The sequence below is a fragment of the Paramisgurnus dabryanus genome, chromosome 24 (assembly GCF_030506205.2).
Source record: "Paramisgurnus dabryanus chromosome 24, PD_genome_1.1, whole genome shotgun sequence".
NCBI classification, from domain to species: Eukaryota; Metazoa; Chordata; class Actinopteri; order Cypriniformes; family Cobitidae; genus Paramisgurnus; species Paramisgurnus dabryanus.
This window is the reverse complement of record NC_133360.1, coordinates 24,965,438-24,992,401: the sequence shown is the minus strand read 5'-3', so window position 1 is coordinate 24,992,401 and position 26,964 is coordinate 24,965,438. Positions and strand designations below refer to the sequence as shown.

The 26,964-nt window shown below is 37.2% G+C and overlaps 1 protein-coding gene and 1 long non-coding RNA gene across 2 annotated transcripts; one reads left to right on the top strand and one right to left on the bottom strand.

Annotated features, from left to right (window-relative positions):
• On the bottom strand, window positions 1-26,484 carry LOC135741008 (calpain-2 catalytic subunit-like). Its single transcript, XM_065259615.2, has 21 exons — window positions 25,579-26,484; window positions 25,006-25,075; window positions 17,626-17,744; window positions 16,889-17,022; window positions 14,552-14,720; window positions 14,330-14,413; window positions 14,146-14,231; window positions 6,850-6,924; window positions 6,123-6,283; window positions 5,875-6,044; window positions 5,689-5,700; window positions 5,352-5,560; window positions 3,759-3,795; window positions 1,809-1,874; window positions 1,657-1,714; window positions 1,508-1,572; window positions 1,296-1,364; window positions 1,112-1,190; window positions 897-1,013; window positions 739-794; window positions 1-648 (listed from the first exon to the last, which is right to left on the bottom strand). Exons 1-21 carry the CDS (start codon window positions 25,813-25,815, stop codon window positions 625-627), a joined length of 2,097 nt encoding a protein of 698 aa, XP_065115687.1. The 5' UTR covers window positions 25,816-26,484; the 3' UTR covers window positions 1-624.
• Window positions 8,823-9,824, top strand: LOC141281580 (uncharacterized). The gene is made up of 2 exons (XR_012335918.1): window positions 8,823-9,360; window positions 9,566-9,824. It is a non-coding gene; the product is annotated as an uncharacterized lncRNA (long non-coding RNA).
• Window positions 26,485-26,964: the final 480 nt, after the last annotated feature.

The window sequence follows — 26,964 nt, the reverse complement described above, 5'->3', positions numbered from 1 at the left end:
GTTTATTGAATAACTTTACAGGTAGTTGCATTTCAATACAAAGTCTAAATTAATCTGAATATAAACTGATTCAACAGGTGTTATTATACCAAGCAAAGACAGTACCTGTACCTGTGAAGACAATACAGCACCCGACATAAATTAAACAGTAATAAAAATAAGAAAAATAATAATTTATTGAATTAATATGTACAAATTAGTAAATGTTAGGCTAACACTTTAAATCTTTGTTATTGTTAGTTAATAATAATACAAATTGTGTGAATTAACCAATGTGAACAGTTACTAATTTTGATGTTAAAAATGTATTAGTGAATGCTGAAATTAACATGAACTAAGATTAATAAATGCTGTAGACGTTTCATTCATTGTTAGTTTGTTTTAATAACGTTAACAAATACAACCTTGTTAGTAAATATAATTATTGGTAAGAAAATTACATTTTTAATAAAAAAATGCTAAATGAATACTCAAAACTCAGATCTTTAGATTCATCACCATTAACAAATTGCATATCGAAAGACAATTCAAGGTTTAGATAACACACTCGGGCTGATTTTACTCCATCAGCCAAACCATCCTTCTCCTGTGAGTCTTTTGTTTTTGCAGGAAATTTGTGGATTTTTAACAGAGGGTCAAGCAAAGCCACTACAAAACAAAGCACATAGACACAATAAAAAACTGGCTAATATACAAAATCATCCCCATTTATAATCAGAATTAACATTTGCACTTCACCTGCTGGATATCCAGCTCAATTCTTCCGGTGTTCTTATCGAATAATTGAAAAATTGCTGTGTAGATAAAAAAGCAAATAAGGAAGCCATTTCTGGTAGCTTGACAGATTAAGTTGGATACATGATAATCTTTCTTGTTGTATTAACAGATAAACTTACTGAAGCGCATCTCCAAGTTGATCAGGCAGCCCACAAAGTTATCAAAGTCAATGGCTTGTTGCTTATTGGCATAACGTGAGATTATCACCTGAAGTACTTCACCGTTCACTTGAAACCCTTTGGAGAAAACAAATTTCATTGTGACCACTTTTTCCATCTTCATAAACATATATAATAGTCTGTCCTATAGACAAACTAGTATAAACAATAATTACCTGCATCTTTTACTGCATCTCTCATCTCATATGAACTCATAGTGCCTGACTTGTCTGTGTCACGGTTCTTAAAAATATCCTAAAGAGGTATCACAAAAAATAAAGTTTAGTACTAACATCACTAAACACAATGATGAATTTATCAGCTGAACTAGATAACTATGAATTATTTGGTGTGATTTACCAAATATTTCTGGATCTTTATCCACAGTTTGTGAAACTCCACCAGAACAAGTTTGCCACTGCCATTTTTCTGGATTTAGAGTCAAGGGTCATGATGGGGTTATGATAGTCTCATGATAAAGTGACTCTGCCTAAATTTATCCAAAGATATCCTAAACAATATAAAATCCAGTAATGTATCATTTGTTCATATATCCAGTGAGGAAAGGATACATCTAGCAGGCTGATAATGTGACGACACGTTTCCCTACTGAAACCATCAGAAATGATATCAGTTCCTTTGTGAAAACAATATACAATGTTACTGAGAATAACAAGTGATGTGAGAATACTTAAGTTAGCTTAAATGTGAATTTTCCTACTTTCAGACACAAATTTGTTCAGCATCTGCTGTAGCTCCTTCGCAGACACCTCTGAGTCCTGAATAGAAAAGACAAAATTACACCTCAACATTACTGTGATCAATATTGTGTAAACAAATAAAACGGTGATAAAAAAATAAAATGTAACCCACATTTCCAGCAAACTGCATAAAAAGCTCTTTACAACTTGGGTCCACATCACTGTCAGATATGCGATTCTGAGAGAAATAAAATTATATTAAATATTGTACATAATGTATACATTTTATCCAATAATTTGGTTTGTTTAATTCAGAAGAAATGGAAAAGAGTATGAATTCATATATTTATGTGAATAGTTGGTATATATCTGTAAATCTTACATTTTTGTTTACACTATAATTATAAAATTAAATTAGTTTATAAGGTTAAGTACTTACCACTGGGAAAATAAGTATTTGACACATCAGCATTTTTATCAGTAAGGGGATTTCTAAGTGGGCTATTTCCACCAGATGTAGCCATCAAGCCAAATATTGAATTCAAAGAAAGAAATCAGAACATTTAAGTATACAAGTTGAGTCATAATAAATAAAGTGAAATGACACAGGGAATAAGTACTGAACACATGAAGAGAACAAGGTGCAAAATGGCATAGAAAGCCAGGAGATCACCTGAAATCTGTCAGTATTGAGAGAGAAACCCTGCCCCCTATCAGTACTAATTGATATCAGCTGCTTTAGTCCTAACTGATGGCCTATAAATGCTTATTATTACCCAAGAGGCACACAGGAAATACTTTATGATGGGGAAAAAGCAAAGAACTCTCTCAAGATCTTCCTAATCTTATTGTTAAAAAGCATTTTGATGGGAATGGTTATAGGCACATTTCCAGAATGCTGAATGTTCCTGTGGGCACTCTGGGGGTCATTATCCCGAAATGGAAAGAGCATCCCTTCACCATAAACTGGCCACGATCAGGTGCTCTACGCAAGATCCCTGTCCGAGGAGTCCAAAGAATAATCAGGAGAGTTCTCCAAGAGGCAAGAACTGCTCGGGCAGAACTTCAGGAAGACCTTGCATCAGCAGGTACTGTTGTTTCAAAGAAAACTATAAGCAATGAAGTGAACCGCCATAGCATCCATGCACGCTCATCATGCAAGACTTCATTGCTGAACAAAAACCAGCTCGGTTAAAGTTTGCATAGTTTGGATACTATAGTATGGTCAAATTAAAGCAAAATTAAACTTTTTGGCAGTCATTCCACACACCATGTTTGGAGAAGAAATAGCACTGCCCACCACCCCAAGAACACCATACCAATAGGAAAGTTTGGGGGTGGAAGCATCATGGTTTGGGGCTGCTTTTCAGCAAGGGGTACTGGCAGACTTCATATTATTGAAGGCAGGATGAATGGAGAAATGTACCAAGACATTCTGGATAAAAATCTGCTGCCATCTACCAGAAAGCTGAAAATGAAAAGAGGGTGGACATTTCAGCAAGACAATGATGCACACGGAAACACAAGGCCAAGAAAACAATAAAGTGGTTTTAAAGAAAAAAAATCAAGTTGCTTGAATGGCCCATTCAATCACCTGACCTAAATCCCATAGAAAATCTATGGAGAGAACTGAAGATCAAAGTTCATAAAAGAGGCACAAGAAACCTTCAAGATGTAAAGTCCATTTGTGTGGAAGAATGGGCCAGAATCACTCCTGAGGATTGCAGACGAATGGTCTCTCAATACAAGAGGCGTCTAGAAGCTGTAATCACCAACAAAGGCTTTTCTACAAAGTATTAAATAAAGTGTGTTCAAAACTTATTCCGGGTGTCTTTTCACTTTATTTATTATGACTCAACTTGTATACTTAAATGTTCTTATTTCTTCATAGGAGTGGAAATTTTGTGTCAATAGCCCACTTAGAAATCCCCTTACTGATAAAAATGCTGATTTGTCAAATACTTATTTTCCCCGCTGTAAGTCTAGTGTTAAATGTACACTGCTGATGGGTATCACCAGGTCTGAACGTGAAATCTTTTGTTTAAAATTGTTGTACATCAATAATATCCAACCACCCATGTTCCTTCCTTACACACTATTTGTAATTAATAGATTAATTTACCTTTATAATATTTGTAGTGATATTAACATCCATTGGGCTGCATGGAAAAGAGACAAGAGAAATATCCATCATGCATTTGTAAATAATAATTAAAACTTGGGACTTTGGGTTTTAAGTTGAAGTCAAGTTCATGTATAAGGATAGATATTGATGTTATCGTGAGGCAGGCCCGGTGCCACAAGTGCCATTTCCTTGATGCTGCACGTTGGCTGCCGCTGGATACCGGTCTCTCTGTCTCTCATCTTAAAATCTTCTGAGGCTCTACTCACACCATCTTTTTTTGTCTTTAATGTCCTTACGACTACATGTTGCGTCTTTGTCTCTGTCTCTTCTGCATATACTACACCACACTTTCTGTCGACATGCTCTAGCTCTATGGGCTTTGTTACCACACTTAAAACACACTATCTCAGCATCATCTTTGCTCCACTCACGTGCATTCGTCTTTGCGGGTCGCCGTCCAGCTTTTCTATGAGTTTTCATCACACTGTCGCTCAAATCAGCTGCTTTTATCTTTTCTGTTTCTTCAAAATTGCGTAGTTTAGTCTTGAACTCAGCAAACGTGATTTTGTCATCTGTATGCGCCACGTGTATTGCGAATGGCTTAAAACTATCAGGCAGTCCTTTTAAGACCATAGCCACTATAAGTCCGTCTCCTAACATTTCACCTGCGTTACACAGTGCTCTGATGATATAGTCCACTATCACACTTTCATCGTTTGCTTTTTGAAGCGATGTCAACATAGTGTATAAACTTATGATACGGGGCTTTCCCTTCCCTGCATAATATCCTCTCAGTATTTCTTGAGCTTTTCATCTAACATGCGCATAACAATGCGCATTATATTAAAAACTCGTCGTGCAAATGAGTGGTAAAAACACGCTCGGCAATTTCGTACTCAAGAGCATGAATCCTACCTTTCATATGAAAGAAACACTCGCTTCGCGTCAGTGGAAAGTGGTCGCTTACATATGACCAGGGGTTTCTTTCATAAGATTTGAACTGAGGCGGGTCTGCATTAGCGCGCGCCTGTCTCTCGTCCGTCTCCATTCTTTTTGAACGTTCCCCCGCCCATCAATCATCCGTTGCGCGTCTTTATCACCTTGCTTTTTAAAATATTTTTTACGGATACGATTTAAAATGTAGCGAAGTACAATACTTTAAACAAAACATACTTAAGTAAAAGTAAAAGTACAGATTTTAAAAACTACTCAAAAAAGTAAAAGTACACAAACAACTACTTAATTACAGTAACGTGAGTAAATAACTACCAAGTATGTACCACTGGTAAGTACAGTAATGATACCAGTTAATTACCATGTAGATACCTAAAAGTAAGTACCACACATTTGTCGGTAAGTACAACTTATTTACCATATATGTACAAGGTAATACACGTACTGTAAAATAAAGTGCGACCCAATTATTTGTTTGTTTTCAAATGAAGTACAGTAAGTCTCATACATCTCGGATGAAATGAGGGTGAGTAAACCATGAGAGAATTTGCTTTTTCAGTTATTCCTTTAGCACACGTACATATTGAAACAAGCACTTGGCAGTATCATAGGATTAAAAAAACATTTTGGACAAACCTGACAGTCGCTTTTTTCTCTGTAAACACACGCAGTATAAAACTTCCCTGGAGATTGGGATCATATGTGGAGGGGATGATGACGTATTCTCCAGGACGCAACTTAAAGCGCTTGCTTATCTCTCGCATGTAGATGAACTCGCTCTTTGCAACTGATCGTTTATACAGCAGCACATCCGAGCCGAGATGAACATTACTGCGACCCTTGTACTGCAAAAACATTTATAGCCACAAACACACACACACATATGAGATGAAAATATCAAGATGGATTATATCTCCAAACTTGGAAAAAAGTTGTTACCCTAATGAACAAAACAAATAGAGCATGTACACACCTCATCTGGGACCTGAAACACACATACGACAGGATATTACTTTTCTAATATTAAAAGTCATATACAAAATATCAAGGTTGCACAATTTCAAGCAAAATATGTTATTAGTAATGTTTTTGATAAGACTAGTTTCAGTGTTAATATCTGTGTAGTATTGCAGGCTGTGTGTAATCAGTGTTGGGTTACCTCATAGATATAAAAGCCAATGGCATTCAGGTCTCGTCCAATGCGTTTATCTTTGCGCCCATCTTTCTGCATCAGTCCCACCACCAAAGTGCAACCATCTTCTCCATCATAAGGGTCATCATCAACATCCTCAAGCTTGATCACAAACTGAGGGTTTGAGGAGTACGTAGCTGGAGAGAGAAAAATAGAGAAGACTTAGAAAACACACATTTATGTTGTGATGTGATCTTTTGATAGGTTTAAGATACCTCTATTGTTACTGCAGCCTCCTGCGGTGGATCCTACTATCCAGTTGCCGTCAAACTGGCAGTAGTTCCAGTGCCTCAACTCTTCGCTGGTTAAAGTGTCCGGAGTCAGATTACAAATCTCCAGCCTTGTGAAATGCCGCACAAAGTCTGAATATTCCATCCTGACAGGAAGAGAAAGATGTATGAAAGGTATATTTACAAAAAGTCAATGAAGACAAACTAAATGTAATATGTATTTGCTACATATTTTTGGCCTCAAAACCACAAAAAGCTTCTTCTGTGTTCTTATGCTGCATTTTTTATTTCGAATGTTGCTAAAAACATCTGAAATCGTCCGTACTAAATAGTGGAAGAATGCATAGTGAGTAATATATCCAAAATCATATGTAAAAAAAATCCCGGCTTGTATACTGCATCCACTTAGATTTTTCAGTTTGCATGGGATGGACTCTTTTCTATCCCATTAAGCCACTGGAGTTATCTGCGACATTCAAGAAAGTGATCCAGTTAAAATGGATAAAAAAGCAAAACATGCCTGATGCACATTCTTTGTTCTCTATTTTTCTGTAACACTCTCTTTATTGGTATAATGCTATATAAAATATACTGATTGGCTGTCGATAAGCAACAACTTCACCTAATTCAATACGTACTCTCACAGTATGTGATTTCGGATGCAAGGGGTGAATGTGTTTTTTTTTTACTGTTCAGTTGAATGTTTTCTTACCAGAATTCTCCATCCTCAGCTGAATAATTCAGTTTAGCTTTCTCATCCGGTCGGACATTTTTCCACTCATTGGAACTAAAAAAAAGAGATTTTTATACAAAGTTTTCAGTAATGATTCAGGAATACGTGTCAGGAATAAACCAAGATAAAAGATATTTGACTTTTGTCAGATATTCAGCCTCGGAAATCTTTAATAGCTTATATATAATTGACTTCAGTTAAAAATGAGATGTTGAGTAAATACAGAAAAATCAGTGTTCAAAACTATACCTTCTCAATGGTAAGCTTATAATAATGATTTATAATTTGAGCTGTTGGGTTGGATTTTGCGGGAAATATAACTTATTGAAACAGAAAGAGGACCCGGTATTGCATGTGTGTGCCGCAGTGATAAAGAGTTTGTATTGGGGAATAGCAGCTGTCTACAAAGTACAAAATGACCATGATTACTCAATCTTAATGCTTCACTCTTTAAATTGCTACAAAAAAAATATATATTTATAAAAAATAATAATAATTAAGTGCAAAATGTATAATTTATAAAAACACTACTATATTTTATAAAAAAGATATGACACATTTAACGACTAGGCACAAGCCTCACGAGCCTCACAAAAATTGTCAAGGTCTTTGCCATCATTTTGATGATAATAATAATTCGTATATTTAATACTGTATATTCTATTTATTAATATAATACAACTAATAATAATAAGTAGTACCCTGAAAAAACAAACTTTTTGGTGTAATATATTACATTAACCCTCATAATTTCTACATAGTAATTTCAACATTTATTGAGAATTAGATTTTCTTAAGTAAAATTATAAATAAACAATGCAAAACAATACACAATAATTAATGCACAAAATGAACTGTGTGGAAATAGTAAGTCACATTTTATATTTTCTTGTATTACATATTTTTTTAGTTTTATAGTCACTGCATATAGTCCTACAAAAATTAAGTACATCTTAATTTAAAAAATAGCGTGTTCAAGTCTGCTTAAAATTTTTTTTTCTTAAGCGTATAAAATAACAAACTTAAAATTATCAGTACATGTTGTTGGAAATTCCCATAATTCTTTGTGCCTGAATATTTTAATTATTTAAGTTTTTTTACAGAATAAGAACTAATAAGAACTTTCACTACTTAAAGATTTGTTAATACAATGTCATATAGGTTTAAAGGACAAGTTCGGTATTTTACACTTAAAGCCCTGTTTTCAGATTGTTTATGATGAAATAGAACGGTTTTGACTGAAATTTGGACATATGATGCTGGCCCGAGAATTTTCAGGTGTTTGTTGTATCACCTCCCACCTCTACAATGGGTATAGGTGCACAGGAACAATCCTTCCTAAAATGCAATAAACTTTCGTTTACAAAGACGTGAAACTCACCGAGTGGTCAGAGGTGTTCACTGATATGCTCACACAAAAATCGCTGCAAAAAATGTTTTCCAACAGGTTTTATCGTAGTTTTTGTCCAACTCCATTGACTTGTATTAGATGTGCTGTTAGGTACGTTATTACTCCGCGCCGGGAACGTTGTTTGTATTCTTGCAATTGGCAAAGGTGAATTATCACCACCAACTGGTGTTTATTATTTAAGCTCCCAATGGAAGAATATACAGGTGTGAGGTGTTTGGAAAAATAGGTCCACAAGTTTACAACGCTAGACATAAAGCTCTACTGGGGCACAGGCCCCCCATTTTTTGCTGACTTTTTTGGTAACACTTTATTTTACGACCCGCAAAGTACCGCGTAATTAAACTGAATTTACAGCGTACCTATTTGTAACAACAGGGTAGGTAACCTGTAGGTATAAGGGAATAATATTTTAAGTTTGGGGTAATAAGGGGGTAAGAATATGAAGAATTATAAATTATTTATACTCTAAGTATTTTATAACAACAGGGTACCTATTGTAATATTACGTGGTATGTATGACTTAGTCAAGTCTATGGGGGAATTATGTTTTATTTATTTTTTATTGTGAATTTTTCATATTGACTACTGAATGTTGTCTACAGTCAATGTCTACGAGCCACATCGGCAAATAAATATAACAGCATATCACTTTTATTTTAGTAGCCTATATTACTTGCTTTTAATAACAAAAGTCAAGCTGATTTAATGTGGTTATCTTTTTTTTAAGGTAAGTACAATAAAAATAGCAACTTATTCCCTATTTACCAGGAAACTCCTACATTTGCGGACATATTTGAAGTGGTGCTTTGCAATTTATTTACTGTAAACACAAGTATTTTAGCCAAATATAATTTATGCAATGGCAAACCAGAATGAAACAACAGCAGATATCAGCTCCCGCTAAAGCAAAAGACGACTACATGCGTAGGTTACTGCGCAGGTGTAGAGCGCGCGGTCGTCTGCAGGAGGTTTGCTGGAACGCGATCCTGAGATGAAATTTCTTTAAGAGGTTTTAAAAACGTTCTACCCTGTGGAGTACAGCTGCGAGTGATGTTAGCAGGTTCCGCATGCTGGATAAGGTGACTGGTTTTGTTAATACATGACTCACGCATTTCAAACAATGTTTTTCAAGAAAGTTGCTAGCTAACGGTAGCAGGTTAGCTAGCACATAAGTAAGCCTAAAATTTATAAACGTAACTGGCTTAGAAAACTCTGTTTCTGTCAAGGCACAGTGAAGAAACATTTACTGAAGGCTTTCATTTATGTTTTTTATATGTAATGCAGAACAGCATTTGTGAGACGACATCAACTCATCATCCGAGTGGACAAGAACACCAACAGAGGAAGCCAAGCCGCAAAAACAATGAAAAATTGTCATGACTTTTTATTTTAAATAAAAGTTATGTGATAATAAACATTAAGTGTTGGCTTAATTATAGTGTTTTAAAGATGTTTTGAAATAAGTTGTTTTAAAATAAAAATAACAATATTCTGTATGTTTATGGTATTTACCCTATAACATTTATTAACAAGAGGTGAACAAAGCACCACTTTAGTTTACAGCCCGCAAATATGAGAGTTACCTGGTACATACACAGAACAAGCGGGGAATAAGCCCCACTTCAATTTACAGCCCGCAAATATAAGAGTTACCTGGTACATACACAGAACAATCGGGGAATAAGCCCCACTTCAATTTACAGCCCGCAAATATAAGAGTTACCTGGTAACTCCTGTATACATATACAGATCAAAGAGGTACAAGTTGCTATTATCTTTATTGTGTGTTATATTTTATTTGCCGACGTGGCTTGTAGACATCAACTGTAGGCTATACAAAACACTTCATCAGGTAAGTAGCAAATATGAAAAAAAAACCTATTACACATAGACCATATTACCCATAGACGTAAGTCATACATACCACGTAATATTACAATAGGTACCCTGTAGTTATGAAATACTTAGAGAATAATTTTCCATATATTCTTACCCCCTTATTACCCCAAACTTAAAATATTATTCCCTTATAACTACAAGTACGTACTGTAGAGGTACTCTGTTGTTACAAATAGGTACGCTGTAAATTCGGTTTAATTACGCGGTACTTTGCGGGTCGTAAAATAAAGTGTTACCACTTTTTTTTGAAAAGCCTGCTGTGTGCAAGAAGTGTGCAACACTTGTCCTTTGCTTAACCCACTATTCTACAGAGCAACAGTTACTGAGAAAGATACATATATAAAAGTGTAATCTTCATCATACCTAACATTATTAACATGTTTGGAGGCATAAATGGCATAACATTTTTGGAAATAATGACAGCAGAGAAATATTTTCTACATTAAACAACGATAGCAATGATTAACTAGATAAAAAAGTTTGTAGACAAACTTTATGTTGGCTTGACAAAGCCTGGCCTGAACGTTTAAAACTGATTGAGAGAAACTTAAAATAAGTTTAGTTTAGTAGTCAAACTTTCCGTAAACATGATTTAACATAAAGTTAGCATGCTAACATGATTTAGCACCAAGTTAACATAATGCTAACAGTATTTAACATGAAGATAACATGATTTAACATGAAGCTTGAATGATGCTAACATAAATTAGCATGAGTTAGAATGATGCTAACATAAATTAGCATGAAGCTAGCATGATGCTAACACGAATTAGCATGAAGCTAGCATGCTCCACCCCGAATTAGCATGAAGCTAGCATGATGCTAACATGAATTAGCATGAAGCTAGCATGATGCTTACACAAATTAGCATGAAGCTAGCATGATGCTAACACGAATTAGCATGATGTTAACATGAATTAGCATGAGTTAGAATGATGCTAACATGAATTAGCTAGAAGCTAGCATGATGCTAACACTAATTAGCATGAAGTTAGCATGATGCTAACATGAATTAGCATGATGCTAACACAAATTAGCATGAAGCTAGTATGATGCTAACACGAATTAACATGAAGCTAGCATGATGCTAAAATGAATAAGCATTATGTTAGCATGAATTAGCATTATGTTAGCATGAATTAGCATGATGCTAGCATGATGCTAACATGAATTAGCATGAAGCTAGCATGATGCTAACACGAATTAACATGAACCTAGCATGGTGCTAACATGAATTAGCATGAAGCTAGCATGATGTTAACATGAATTAGCATGAAGCTAGCATGATGGTAACATGATTTAGCATTAAGTTAGCAAGATTTATTATTAAATTAGCAAAAAGCTAGCATGAAACTAGCATGAAGGTAGTATGACTTAGCATGAAGCTAGCATGAAGCTAACATGACCAAAAGACCCAACCCCCATGTCTTTATGATTTTCTGATGCAGAGATATAACGATTTGTTTATTCCGTTGCTTGGGTGCTCATATTTGGTTGCTAGGGGCGTGGCTTGATACCACTTGGCATCCACTAATGATTACCCTCCAAGTCATGAGTAAAACGGTCCAAACGATGCGGAGATATAAGGCTTTGTTTATTCAGTTGCTAGGGTACTGAATTTGGTTAGAAGGGAAATAATTGGCATCCACTAGTGATTACACTCCGAGTCACGAGTCAAACGGTCCAACCCCCGTGTCTCTACGATGTTTTGATTCGGAGATATAAGGCTTTGTTTATTCGGTTGCTAGGGTGCTCAAATTTGGTTGCTAGGGGGGAAATTGGCATCCACTGGTGATTACACTCCAAGTCACAAGTCAAACGGTCCAACCCCCGTGTCTCTACAATGTTTTCATGCGGAGATATAAGGCTTTGTTTACTCTGTTGTTAGGGTACTGTATTTGGTTGCTAGGAAAAAAATTGGCATAGTGATTACACTCCGAATCACGAGTCAATGGTCAATTGTCAATGGTGTAGTATTTTAGTTGCATCAAAATAGCAACGCGCCAACAATGCGCTTGAACACACCTTGTTTTCAGACCAGAACGCCCATGGTCGCAAAATTAAGACACAAATGCATTTGATATTTAAACAACGTGGCGCTAAACGTGAAAATGATAATTGCACAGGGTTGAAACTAGCAAATATACTTGCTTTGTGCATTGCGCTGCATTGCGCTGTTCATAGGGCCCTAACCCTACAGTCACATTAGCTACAAAAGTGAGCGACACCGAGCGACACGCACCCACTTGACGGGCGTTCCTTAGCTATTATCTAAAAGCGGTATCAAAAGTCACTTCAGAGGTATTGTTAAGTTACAAGAACTAGGTTTTTGGATTTAAAAGTATTTATTTCTCGATAAAAGTAACAAAATATATGAGATAAAATGCCAAACTTATCAGATATATACAAAAATATGCATTTTCCGCCATCTTGAATTATTTTCTTCGACACGGCTACAGACCTACGTCACGCTGCCCCTTTACTCCGATTGGCAGACGCTTTGAGGCATCGCTCAACATTTGCATAAAATAGCCTGTTTGTCTATTTTGGCCACACCTTGCTCGCGCAGCGGCAAGCTTGTCGCTTGTCGCTGACAAACGGCCCCTCTCATTGAAAATGAATGGTAGCCTGTCGCTCTGTCTCTTGTAGCTAATGTGACTGGGGGGTAAGAGTCCATACAACTAGCAGCATACAACAATCTACCATACAAAAGTAAATAAAATGTATTTAATATTTTTAGGACAACAATGCTTTCGAATTTAAACAAGTAATATACTTATTCTAAACGATTAAAATAAAAAATAATTAAGTGACATTTGATTAATTATTTAACAAATGTTTCATGTATGATTTAGTCAACCCAGTCTCACCCCATGGCGTCAATATTTGACGACACTTGACCATGCGTCAATATGTTGACGCGGAGGGTATACCTTTCGCGTCATTTTTTGACGAACTGGGGACTTCAATACTATTAAGTCCGTTGCATTCTCTTTCCTATTTTCTTACCATTTTCGCGTCGGTTTAGGGTTAGATTTACATAATGACATCCCTACCCAAACCTAACTCTAACCCCAACGCCAGGTGACAACTGTTTAATTTCGCGTACCTAACTCTAACCCCAACGCCAGGTGACAACTGTTTAATTTCGCGTACACTGTTTAATTTTGCGTAATCTAACCCTAAACCGACGCGAAAATGGTAAGAAAATAGGAAAGAGAATGCAACGGACGTAATAGTATTGAAGTCCCCAGTTCGTCAAAAAATGACGCGAAAGGTATACCCTCCGCGTCAACATATTGACGCATGGTCAAGTGTCGTCAAATATTGACGCCATGGGGTGAGACTGTGTTAATTTAGTAGATTTTATTTGATTTTGGTAGGTAAGTTGTACTTTAAAAAAGCAGTAAATTTTTCTTTAAAAAAATCCTTGTAACAATTTGCACAAACTTTTTTAAAGTAAATTTTACAAGTTGTTTTTTTCAGTGTAGGATCTTTAATACTGTATATTATAATTTATTAATAATAATAATAAGAAGAAGAACAATGTACTATCTTCAATGCTATATATTATTCATTATTTATATTTTTTATATGTTTTATTTTTTATAGTAATAATATAGGCATATAACACTAACAGTTAACATATAGGCATAAAAAATAATTACTTTATAAAACATTTGCATCGTATACTCTTCCACTGAGCGGTATGTGTTGTACATTTCAAAGACTTTGACGCACAATGTGCCATTTTTTAACAGTGAAAACTTCAGTGAATGCGTTCCCCATTCCATGCAGCCTTTGCAGGATGCACCCTTCGAATTTGTATGCAGCTTTAAAGGTGGACTGAAACAAATTAACTGCCTGCTGTGTTTCCAGAAAAGCCCATTTTAATACTCATCCACTTGGGATCTATTTAGGCTTTTGTGGCTGAAATCTAACAAACAAGCCAGGAATAAACTCACTTGTCACTCCATGCGCCCGTCCACTCCTTAAAACCCCACGGGTTCCTAAGACGCAACAGCTGCACCGGACGCCTGAGGTAGTGAACCTGAATTTAAAAGGGGAACCAGCAGCACTCCTTCCAATTAAACTTCATATTTTAGCATTGTAGTAAGTTTTACCATAGCTTTACAAACATTATCTCACCTCCTCTGCACCAGTGACAGAGTATGCATGTCCTTTTACCAGCTTTAGGCTGGCCATTACCTCCGTTTCATTTGCACTGGTAGCCTAGAACACAGGACAAATAATAATAGTTTGAGTTGTTTTCAGCAGGATAAAATGGTTTTTATTTAATAAAAGTTATGTTGTCATTGCCTTTATGCTATGGTAACATAAACCCAGTACAAGTCAAATATAAATACTCACATCAATGGAGCAGCTAAGCAGGGAGCCCAACCCAAGTGCTTTCTGAATGATCTTAAACAGATGTGGAGGGGCTATACTCAACTCATAGTTCTCAGAAATACCTCCAGTAAAGTCCTCAAAACCCTCAGTGGCAAAGCCACCAGTCAGAGCTTCATACGAGCCGTTGAGCCTACAAAATATATTGACATTAATGCATTTGTCAAGCTCTTATCCAAAGCGACTTAACCAAAGATACACCATTATATCTGTATGTGTGTTTTCTAGAAAACAAAACTCTGCATTCAATTAATGTCCACTGTGATTTTGGACACAACTAAAAATGGATGTTCCCTCAAATAGTGCATTATTTAAGGCTACAGGGGGCTATTTTAGACACAGTCTGTATGTTTTGTAGGCAATGTAAATTGTATTTTGTAGTGCTTTCCCATCATTTTAACCCTCATAAGAACCGATTTTCCTCTATATGTTATAGTTCCATGGGGGTAAAAATGATTTTTAATGATACAAATACAGATTTTTACAGACGCTAGGACACATTTCTCAATACTTAGGTTACTTCTGCAAAACTCTTCACACAGTGAGCACAACAGAAGTCTATTTGGGCTAAAATCACCATACAAAATCACCATTTACAAGGCATTTAATTGATGAATAAATAAAGGATTAAGAAGCTTGGACCAGATCGACCAAGGGAGTCAAATGAAGTGTGCTCCACCACTTCTCATGGCAAACCGAATTGGCTAGCTGAAAATCATGTAAGTCCTGAGTTTTATTTTCAACCTGATCTCACAAAGTTCCGTGGGATATTCACGGAATTTTTTGCTCATTTTTCTGTGGCATTCTCACGGACTGGTTACTCAACTGCTTTTTCCTATTTTCAAACCAATTTCGCTTCTGTTTAGGGTTAGATTTGGTGTTTGCGTTAATATGTCACTTTAACTATTGGTTTGTACTATTTTTTTCTCATTTATTCTTTTATATTTTCTAAACTTTAAACAATTGTCGCCTGGCATTGGGGTTAGAGTTGGGTTAGGGTGGGGATGTAATTTTATGTAAATCTAACAATAAAACGAAGCGAAAATGGTAAGAAAATAGGACAAAAACAGTTGAGTAACCAATCCGTGAGAATGCCACGGAAAAAGACAGTCCATAGCAGGGCCACGGAAAAATGCGGAGATCCGTGAGAATGCTACGGAAAAATGAGCAAAAAATTCCGTGACAATCCCATGGAAATTCATGAGATCTGTTTCTTTTTTCCCTGTTTTAAAGTCTGCATGCGTTATAGACTGCACAAAATTTTGTGGCGCGTTTGAGCTTGTGTTGCGTGGACATAATGAGAGCGAGAGCTCATATAATCCGGTATATTCCGTGGCTTGGTCAACTGTGTTGTTAGAGTTTTGTTGTTATAGACTTTTAAAAAGCACCCACGAGAAAACCACTGTGTTTAAGATAACTTCAAGAACTGAATGAGCTGTTGGATTGAATGTAAGTTAGTGTGCTATTGCTATTAAAGGAAAAAGAAACGTACGGGCCTGTGATTATTAGGCAACTTAGTGTCTCTTTTTGTGTGTGTTCGTTCGAGTTAACCATAAAGTTTTTGACGGAAACGTTTTTAAGCAGGAAAAATAAAATTCTGAACGCCATTTTGGCAGATTGTGTGTGTGTGTGTGTGTGTGTGTGTGTGTACCTGGTAATTATCACGTTGTGGGGACCAATTGTCCCCACAAAGGAATACCAGTGTTTTTGTGACCTTGTGGGGACATTTTGATGTCCCCATGAGGAAACAAGCTTATTAATCAAACAAGATGATGTTTATTGAAAATCTAAGGTACAAGAAAGTTTTTTGTGATGGTTGGGGTTAGGGAATGGGGTAGGTAAGGGGAATAGAATATACAGTTTGTATGGTATAAAATGCATTACGTCTATGGAATGTCCCCACAAAACATGGAAACCAGAATGTGTGTGTGTGTGTGTGTGTGTGTGTGTGTGTGTGTGTGTGTGTGTGTGTGTGTGTGTGTGTGTGTGTGTGTGTGTGTGTGTGTGTGTGTGTGTGTGTGTGTGTGTGTGTGTGTGTGTGTGTGTGTGTGTGTGTGTGTGTGTGTGTGTGTGCTTGACCGAATCAAGCCCATTTTTTATATGAATCTTGACAGATAATCTGGAAAAGTCACAAAAACTTATTCCATTGAGATGAAGGGAACCATGTTTTTTAACTTAAGAAAAGTGGCTTGGGGATAAGATTGACCCCAAGGGTCTTATTAGGGTTAAATGACTCAAATATTTTTCATTTTAAATAAACACATAACCTGTACATCTTCTATATTTCATACACACACTTACTTTGCATAGGCCTTCTCCAGCAGGGCGCTCCAGAACTCTGAAAGCTCTGCTGAATGAACAAACAGCAGCTTTCCGTCTTTGGTAGGCAGACGATCATCAATGACAACATCCACCCATTCACCATACTGCCAGAACTACAGAGAGCAGATCGGCATCAGTCGGACCCTCTTTTATTGTCAGACATGTTTTGAACCAAACTCATACAATCAGACTTTTAAAGTTCAATTAGGTTTTACCATTTTTATGTGATGTGACGCTGGCAGTTTAAAGTCGCAAAATCAAATTTTGATATTAAGTCAAAGTAGTCATGACCGTAAAATAACAAATATGTTATATATGTTTATTACAATTAATTATATATTCTAAACTAAAGTTTCAAGATACAATACTGAATCTTTTATTATTACATGAAAAATACTCAAATTGACTTTATTGCATTTTATTATTTTGTCAAAGCATTGAGCATTTTGATCATATCTGTGTTTACTTTAGGTACAGAAACACACAATGATTCTTGTTTTATTCGGTTCAGGAACCTATTTTCTATAATTGAGAAAGTAAAAACAGACCATCATTGTCAGGTCAGTGCCGGACATATATCTCTGGATTCAAAATACAATAAAATACCTATAAGCCACACAAGCTTTTCAATATTTTAATGTAAATATCTTGCAAATGATTGTAACCCCACTTTATGGACTTTATGGACCCCACAGAATGTTCATGACAAATCTGACCTGAAAGTGAAAGATGCCGGCGTAACCGTCCGAAAAGCTCTGACAAGGCAGGACTACACGCTCCAAAACATTGTGGTTTAGAGTCAAAGAGGCAATGGCTGCCAGAAGCCAACAGTCACCTGCACAGAGAAAAAAAGTCATGAGATAAAGACTTCTTATTTGGTTATACTTAACTAATGCAAAGTCACTAACAGTATATACAGTCATTTAGGAGCATTAAACCCAGAACGTTATGGAAAAGTAATGGAATTTTTCCAAAGAATACATTTAAAGTACAGTAAAATATAAAATAGTACAGTAAAATATAATAAATGTTAATTTTAATCAGGTGATCTTGCGATCAGACACGTCGAGGGAATGCTCGCTCAGGGCTACCAAAGCAAAATGTATCATCTCCGCCCTGCTCGTCGGGTTATCTTGACTCTTAGGAAAAACAAAATATATTTAAATGCTTTTGCATTCTCTCACATATTTTTTGTATTTATGGTGTATGTAATCCAGGCATCGGGTATTTGAGTCGCGTTTAACCCTTGTGTGGTGTTCATATTTTTGTTACTTAGACGATGTTTGTGGGTCTAGTGGACCCAGAGCATTATTAGTATCTTAAACCAATGCACTCATACAAATGTATGTAATATTGTTTGTTTACAGATGTTTACTTTAGCCATATTGCAAGTAATATAGACAGAATTTATGGTTAATATTTGTCATTTACCACTGGTAGAGGACTTTTTATAAACTAAAGTGCCATTCGTCTTTGTGAGTAAAAGGTCTAATTTCTATAAGTCTAAGATAAGATGGATCAAGGTTTTAGAACTTAAGATAGAAGGTGCATTTTTTTAGAGGGGGGGTTTGCCTTGATACTTCTGGTTAGTTTGACCAGGTCACTTGGAAGAGGTCAAACTGGATTTTGACTAGGTGTTCTTTATTATCACTTGGTACAGGTCAAACCGGATTTTTGTAGTTTTACGATGTCTTTGTCCCAAGCTGTGTATAAAAGGTGGCCTGGCAAAATATTCTGGGAGCCATTGTGTACCCAGAAGCTCCCACACTCTGTGTGTTTTCAAACCTTATGGAAGAAATCTTTAACAAGAATCTTCCTACACCATTTTGGGTGTATTATATCAACGATGTAAGTTCTCTGTAGCCAGAGTGTCTATTGCCAGGTATGACTTTGTAACTTTTGCAACTGTTGATCATTTTAATTAATTGGAATTGAATCATATTCATATTCTTCAGAAATTGTATTGATTTATTTTAATTCTTTCAGAAATTATTATTTCCAGTAGATTAGAAGGAGTCTGAAATTACCGCAAGATTATTCTGTCAGGATATGATCACACTAGTGTTTTGATGTTGAATGGAGCATGGAGCACATTCACCAGGACTCTCAGATTTATGTCTATCACCTGACTTAGCAAGTTGCATGATCGTGACTAAAGTAACTATTTTTATGATAAGAGCAAGCATGGGGCGGCCTGACGTAAAAGTATTAGTTTACCCGGCAACCTCTGACTAAAATCAGACTGACAATTTTGTGTCTGTGAGATATACACAACGGCCGGCGTATATCCTGTGCGATATCGGGTACCTAATGAACGAATAACTAAGACTATGGGAATTTATAAATAATCAAATATCTAAATTATGATCAACAGATAATTGGAATCATGCACTAAATTCTTACTATATTAAATTGGAGTCAGATTATAATTTTAACTCAAAGGTCAAAGAAGTTAAATTAATCCTGATATGGAAATATTCTTCTAGATGCGCTACGGACGGAAAGAACACGTGATCCCATCACCCACACCATTGGATTGCGTCATTGGTCCAGTGGGTGGTTCCTTACAGTGTGTTGAGCTTTCAATGACACATCTTGGGTTCAAGGCCCACCTGTGACAGCAAGACGGAGCCAATAAAAGATGGATCCAGCGGAGACTGAGCAGATTCATGGAGCCATTTCCAAACAAGGAGCCTTGCTTGGGACACATGAGGCTCAGCTTCAGAGGCTGACAGATGCTGTGCGATAGATTGGTGAGACATTACAACAACTTTGAGTACACTTGCCTCAAGAACTGATGGTACCTACTTCCCAGGAACCTAAGATCCCAGCCCCCCAGTGTTATGATGGTAAGCCTGGAACCTGCAAGGGTTTTCTGATTCAAGTTTCCCTCATCTTTGAATTTCAACCTTCCACTTTTGCTTCTGATAAAGCCAAGATTAAAAGATGTAAAAATGTTCACTGACACTTTTCAACAAGTCTTTGATCATCCAGTCACTGGCTGTGAAGTGGCAAGAAGGTTACTACTACATCAGGGACATCATGCTGTGGCTGACTATGAGATTGAATTTCGTACCCTAGCGTCTGAGAGCAAGTGGGATTCTGAGGCTCTTCTTTCAACCTTCTATCCTTGTCTTTCAGAGGAGGTAAAGTATGAACTAGCCAGTAGAGATTGGGGTTCAAATTTGGAGGATCTGATAACCTTGGCTATCCGCATCGACAACAGTGTTCGTGAGAGAAGACGGGAATGTCAACCTCCTCAAGTTACGCCCATGTTATCACACACAAACGCTCTGGAATCGTCATCTCTCAGCCAGACAACAGAGGAGGAACCTATGCAACTAGGAGGGACTTGCCTATCACCTAAGGAGCGAGAAAGACTCATGAGAGAAGGCCGTTGTTTCTACTGTGAAGTTTCTGGTCACATGCGCTTCTCATGTCCTCAACTAGCGTTAAAAACCAAAGCTTGCTAGGGGGTGAGGGGACCTTAGCGAGTGGAACTGCCCAAATTGACTCTCCTCACTCCCGTTTACTGTTGTCCGCTGCCCTTACTCGCCGGGATACCAAAGAGAGGGTCATTTCTTTGAAGGCATTTGTGGAAGAAGCGTTACCCTCTTCCTCTAATAGCATCTGCTTTTGAACTGCTTCAGAAAGCTAAAATGTTTTCAAAACTAGACCTGTGGAATGCATATAACTTGATACTTGTAAGAGAGGGAGACGAGTGGAAGACAGCCTTCAGTACCCCAACTGGCTACTGGGAATACCAAGTCATGCCCTTTGGATTAGCAAATGCTCCAGCTGTATTTCAGGGAGATGTTGAACCATTTTGTTTTTGTATATTTGGATGACATTCTAATCTTCTACAATTCTCTACAGGAACATGTTTACCATGTCAGACAGGTTCTAAAGAAGCTGCTCTAGAACCACCTTTTTGTAAAACTTGAGAAGTGTGAGTTCCATGTGTCCCGAGTCTCCTTTCTAGGTTATGTTATCTCCCAAAAAGGCATCCAGATGGAACCAAGGAAGGCATCTGCCATTACTGACTGGCCCCAGCCTAAAACCCTCAAGCAGGTACAAAGGTTCCTTAATTGGCTTTGCTAATTTTTATAGGAAGTTTGTCTGAAACTTTAGTACAATTGCAGCTCCTATATGTTCACTCACTAAAGGCACACCCACTCACATCCACTGGACAAATGAGGCTTTGAGTTCTTTTCACAGACTAAAGAGGCTATTCTCTCGCCTGTCCGGTCTGTGCACAACAAAAATCATCTAACCAGCGGCCTTCTGGTCTTCTACACCCATTACCCATCCCACAACGCCTCTGGTCCCACATATCCATGGATTTTATCACCGGTTTGCCAGTGTCAGATGGTAACACTGTTGTTTTAGTGGATCGCTTCTCTAAGACAGCACACTTCATTCCTTTACCTAAACTTCCCTCTGCTAAGGAGACAGCTGTCACAGTCCTTCAGAATGTCGTAAGGATCCACGGAATTCAAGTGGACATTGTTAGTGATCGGGGTCCTCAATGTATGTCTTGTTATTGAAAAGCATTCTGGTCATTATTTTGCTCTTCTGTTAGTCTTTCATAAGGTTTCCACCCCCAGTCTAATTACCAGACTGAACGAGTAAACCGGCCACTGGAGAAGTACCTTCGCTGCTTCACATCCCATCAACCATCCTCCTGGAGTCGGTTCCTGGTCTGGGCAAAACTGGCACACAATACATTGCGCAGCTCCTTCACTGGTTTATCTCCATTTAAGTGTCAATTCGGTTTTGAATCACCATTGTTCTTCAGCCAAGAGACAGAGGTAGGAGTCCCTAGTGCTGAAAAGTAGTAAGAGTAAGACCTATCTTTAATGTGTCTCAGTTGAAACCTCTAATAACCTCTCCTTTGTCTCCTCCAGTGCCTGCTCCTCCCCCCCTCGCATCATAGAAGGTGGTCTCACATATACAGTGAGGAGGTTGTTAGATTCAAGACGTTGTGGTCGTGGTTTTCAATACCTTGTTGATTGGGAGGGATATGGACCTAGAACGCACTTGGATACCAGCCCAACACATCTTGGACTCAGATCTGATCCAAACTTTTCATCACCTGCATCAGACCATCCTGGGCCGTCAGGAGTTGGCCTTAAAATAATTATTATTAAATAATTTTTGAAATCTTCAAAAGACAGTTTGTCTTCATCACTGTAGCCTTTTTAAGGTGATGTCAGTGTTACTGGATATTTTATTAATTTGATGTATTAATACTGCTGCCTCCCATTTATTTACTGTAGGCATGTAAACCTATTCACTGGTAACTGTCTTACTGGTTCATGTAAGAAAACAAATGGCCTGTCATTGTATTTAGTTTAGGTGGTACATTTAAATTTGGGCATTTAGCGGATGCTTTTATTTTTAATTCTTTATTATGTAAACATGAATTTTTTGGTTCATGATTTTTGCCTTGATGGAAAAGTCTTAGAAAAGTCATGGAAATGTATACAAACCCTGTATTTAGCAATCACAAAGCAACATGTAAAAACACATTACTAACCACATCAGGTAATTTCTTTGGAATTGATTAAATTCAGTCAAAATCTTTTAGCTCCTTAATGTTAATTTCTCAGTGGTGATTATAAACTGACATAATGTTACTGTATTCCCAATATAGAGGATACATTTGTTGGTTTCTTAACCCTTATTTAATGTTAGGGATGTTTAATCCACTAAAGGGTGTTTTTGAGTCTTAATTTGGCCACTTTCTGTGTTTCAGCAACTTGAATGATTTTTGGAAACAAATCTTATATTGACACGTATGGAAATATGTAAATGTTTCAAAAACTCAGCAACACATCTGTTACATCAGTGGTTCTCAAACTTTTTCAGCATGCGGCCCCCCTTGTGTACGGCACATCCCTTTGCGGCCCCCCAAAGAAAAATTTTAATTAAACATTAACAAAATATACATACAAAGTAGTGCTGTTGGTTAGTAGCCTTATTTCTTTAGGTTTCATTACACAGAATTCGTGATAAATTAATGTATTTTAGAAAGTTTCAAACTAAGGCCCCCCTTAGACCATCTCGCGGCCCCCAGTTTGAGAACCACTGTGTTACATGCTATACAGTAATTTACTTTCGTATCCTTCATGGAAACTTTCAGTGAGCCTGCACTGCAGGCTCTTTTAAGTGTGTGCTGTAATATGATTCCATACAATGCGCTTTACACGCGACATCGTTTTTTATGAGCGCCGCGTTGTTTACGCAGAGACGCGAGCTCGCGCACGTGGTTGCCATTTGCGATGTGTTTTTAAAGTTCATACGCGCTTACAGAAACGCGTTAAAAACAGAAACAATACGATCAGGCGATGGGCATCTGAAACAGCTTTTTATAAAATTAATCACTGCAGATGTTTATCTCAGCAACACATCTGTTACATCAGTGGTTCTCAAACTTTTTCAGCATGCGGCCCCCCTTGTGTACGGCACATCCCTTTGCGGCCCCCCAAAGAAAAATTTTAATTAAACATTAACAAAATATACATACAAAGTAGTGCTGTTGGTTAGTAGCCTTATTTCTTTAGGTTTCATTACACAGAATTCGTGATAAATTAATGTATTTTAGAAAGTTTCAAACTAAGGCCCCCCTTAGACCATCTCGCGGCCCCCAGTTTGAGAACCACTGTGTTACATGCTATACAGTAATTTACTTTCGTATCCTTCATGGAAACTTTCAGTGAGCCTGCACTGCAGGCTCTTTTAAGTGTGTGCTGTAATATGATTCCATACAATGCGCTTTACACGCGACATCGTTTTTTATGAGCGCCGCGTTGTTTACGCAGAGACGCGAGCTCGCGCACGTGGTTGCCATTTGCGATGTGTTTTTAAAGTTCATACGCGCTTACAGAAACGCGTTAAAAACAGAAACAATACGATCAGGCGATGGGCATCTGAAACAGCTTTTTATAAAATTAATCACTGCAGATGTTTATCTGAGATGTTCTGAATTTAGTTTATGTACATGATAGTTTATCTGAATGTAGTGCCATCAGTGATATTTACCCATCAGTTATGTATGTAAGGGTATTTCTGTGGACAATTTATGCTAACAGCTGTTTATAACTCTCTTACAGGTCTGCATCCCTCTCATCAGTACAAAACTATGAAGTGGAAAAACATATTCACACTTTTTGGACATAAAGTTATATGGTAACATGAGCCACATGAGCAGCTCTGTTGTGTATCAGTTTCTTAGTTTATACAAGTTAAGTTTTTGAATAGGGTTTGTTTCCAAATAAACTGAAAATGTCCTACTGACCTTCATTTCTATTTTGATTATATTGTAAACTTCTTAATAAACATCAAACAAACATGTATACATTTATTTGTCCTCACTTTCTTTACTGTAGTTCCCTCTCATATTCCTGCCTCATTATGCAGCTCATTGTTTGCTAGCTGTCAATCAATCCTTCTCGCATTTGGCCCCTCTAAACAATAAGTGTCTTACAATTTCTAAATCAATATATTGTTTTATGTGAATGAATAGGCAGGATGATTTTCACATCATTTTAAAGAAAAAACTCTAGACTACTAGATTCTGTTTAGAAAAGTCTTGATAAAACATGTTTAGTATGGGTTTTGTGGACTTAAAAATTTTGCTTTTTCAAAAACCACTCATAAACATTTTTCTCTCAAAAATACAAACATGTACAAGTTTTGGAATGTTTTATGGGATAAATTCTTTTTTTGCGGGGGCGGGGGGGGGGGGGCACGAAGGGATGCATGCTTTTTACAGCAGTTTTGTGGATGTTTTCATCCCAAGCAGCACGAAAGGGTAGTCAAATTTGAACAATGCACAAGGGTTAGACAAGCTGGGTTGTTGTCAACCCAACCATGGTTGAGACAACCCAGCAAAGGTTTATTTATAGTCTATAAGTCTACATTTATTAATTTTCTTTTTAGGTTTATTGTTAACACAAGGTATGTGATTTTTGCAAATGTAATTGACGCTAGTTTATTAGTTTAGTTGATTTTTTTCATGAATATCAGGTTGTAAATGTGCATGTGGGATCACTGCATGACTGCTCACTGCATGACACGTATCTCAAGTTTACCTAAAGCCCCCTGGCAGATGTCAGTCCGCTTGGCGCCATCCACAATAAACTGAGGGTTTGCACACAGCTCCTTTAAACGAGGAAAGATTAAAACACAATTACAACTTTTTGTGCCTAATGGCAAACATGAATAACAATCTTTGTTTTTATCAAACATACATAAATGGTTAAACACATTTTCTTTGGTCAAACTCAAATTCACACCATATGGTATCTATTCAACTATTTTTACAACATAAGAATCGAAACTGGGAAATTGATAAAAAAAAATCAAAATTAATAAAATTCAAATGATTCTCAACCGCACTGTTTTCAGGTCACTGATTCAGCCACAACAAGACCGAAAGCAGGTGGTAAATAACAACAATGGGTAAGTTACTGAGATAACAGCAAAATGGATGACGGTAAATGACAGCTGCTGATTGGCAGATATAGCACAAGACAGCATAATGCTGGAGGTGTAATTATAGATGTGCTTTTCTTGCAGTGTTAGATGATGTGTAAGTCTGCTTTGAGGACCGTTTCCAAAAATCCTTTATATCCAAACATGTAAATACACAAACATTTTATTACCTTTGATCTTTTCCACTCCACTCCTTGTGCCTTGGGGGAATTCGGTCCCAGTTCTTTGTAGCCCAGAGACTCAGAACCCGCAGGGAAGGTCGGATCACAAAACAATGTATTTTTCTCCAAACATTGACGTTTCAGACTCTGATAGTCCTGCTTGTGGAATGGTATCGCCTTCTTGTTCGTCCCAATACCTTCTTCTCTATCCTGTCTTTTAGCAAGAAACTTTGCAGTGCTGCTCATTCTGCCTATTTATGTGTTTGATTCAATTCAAGCGCAGTGTGTTCTTCAGTTCTGTATAGTGTGTGAGTGGTAACATGGGGACAGATTGCTGGTTTTTAAGTGTGAGGTCTGCCATAGGAGTGGTGAGGGGGCGGGGTCAAATTTTCATGACAATTCTCCCTTTTAAACATTTAAAATTTTCTCTCCATCTCACAGTTGAGCAATGTAAAACATCAGCTCATTTTACTTGGGATACCTTTTATTCATGTGACATCTGCAAACATTAAACATGTATTTCCTCTTTCTGTATTAAGGCTTATGCACAAGCTTTATTTCCTTTGCATCTGAAAATAACTTTCTTTGTTTGACTGCCTGGTTTCTCTCTTCCTCCAACCATGCATTTGCTTTCTGGCTCAGCTCATCTCTCATGTTTTCAAGAACAGTCTGCAACTGTTTTTTAACTACAGCAGTGGTTCTCAATTCCAGTCCTCGGACGTGAGAAACGTGACATGGTTTCAGAAGTGGGATATCTTAGGCGGAAGAGGAAAACAAAGCGTATCGTTTGGCGAAGAATGGGAGACGAGCCGGCAGATGTGGGGCAACCCACAACTGCTGCATTCACAATACAACCTCCAGAGCCATTCGATTTTACCAAGCCTCAAGAATGGGAGCGTTGGATTAGGAGATTTGACCGCTTTCGGCTTGCAAGCAATTTAAACGCAACCTCGGAAGCAGTGACGTGTTTACCCTTTTTGGGGCCCTATGCAAAGTCCAAGAACCAGGGCCCCCCTTGCCCCAGCATTGGCCAAGGTTTTTCAATTGAATTCCGCAACAATAATATTCAGTATATAGAATTAAGTGAGATATTGTCAGGAACAGGAGACGAACCCAGGCGCAGACAGTATAACAGAAACCTTTATTATAACAGAAATGAGAAAACAAAACCCACGAGGGCGCAAAACACACTAGGGAAACAAAACACCAAACAAACTAGACTAAACAATAAACTTCACAAGGAACTACACTTACTTGACAGAATACTAGACTAGATTTAATAAGAATCAACACACAGGATAAGTACAAAACGAACGAGCACAGGACAGCAAACACAAGGGCCTTAAATGGGGGAGCAAATCAAGAGGGAACAGGTGACATGAATCAAACAATCAT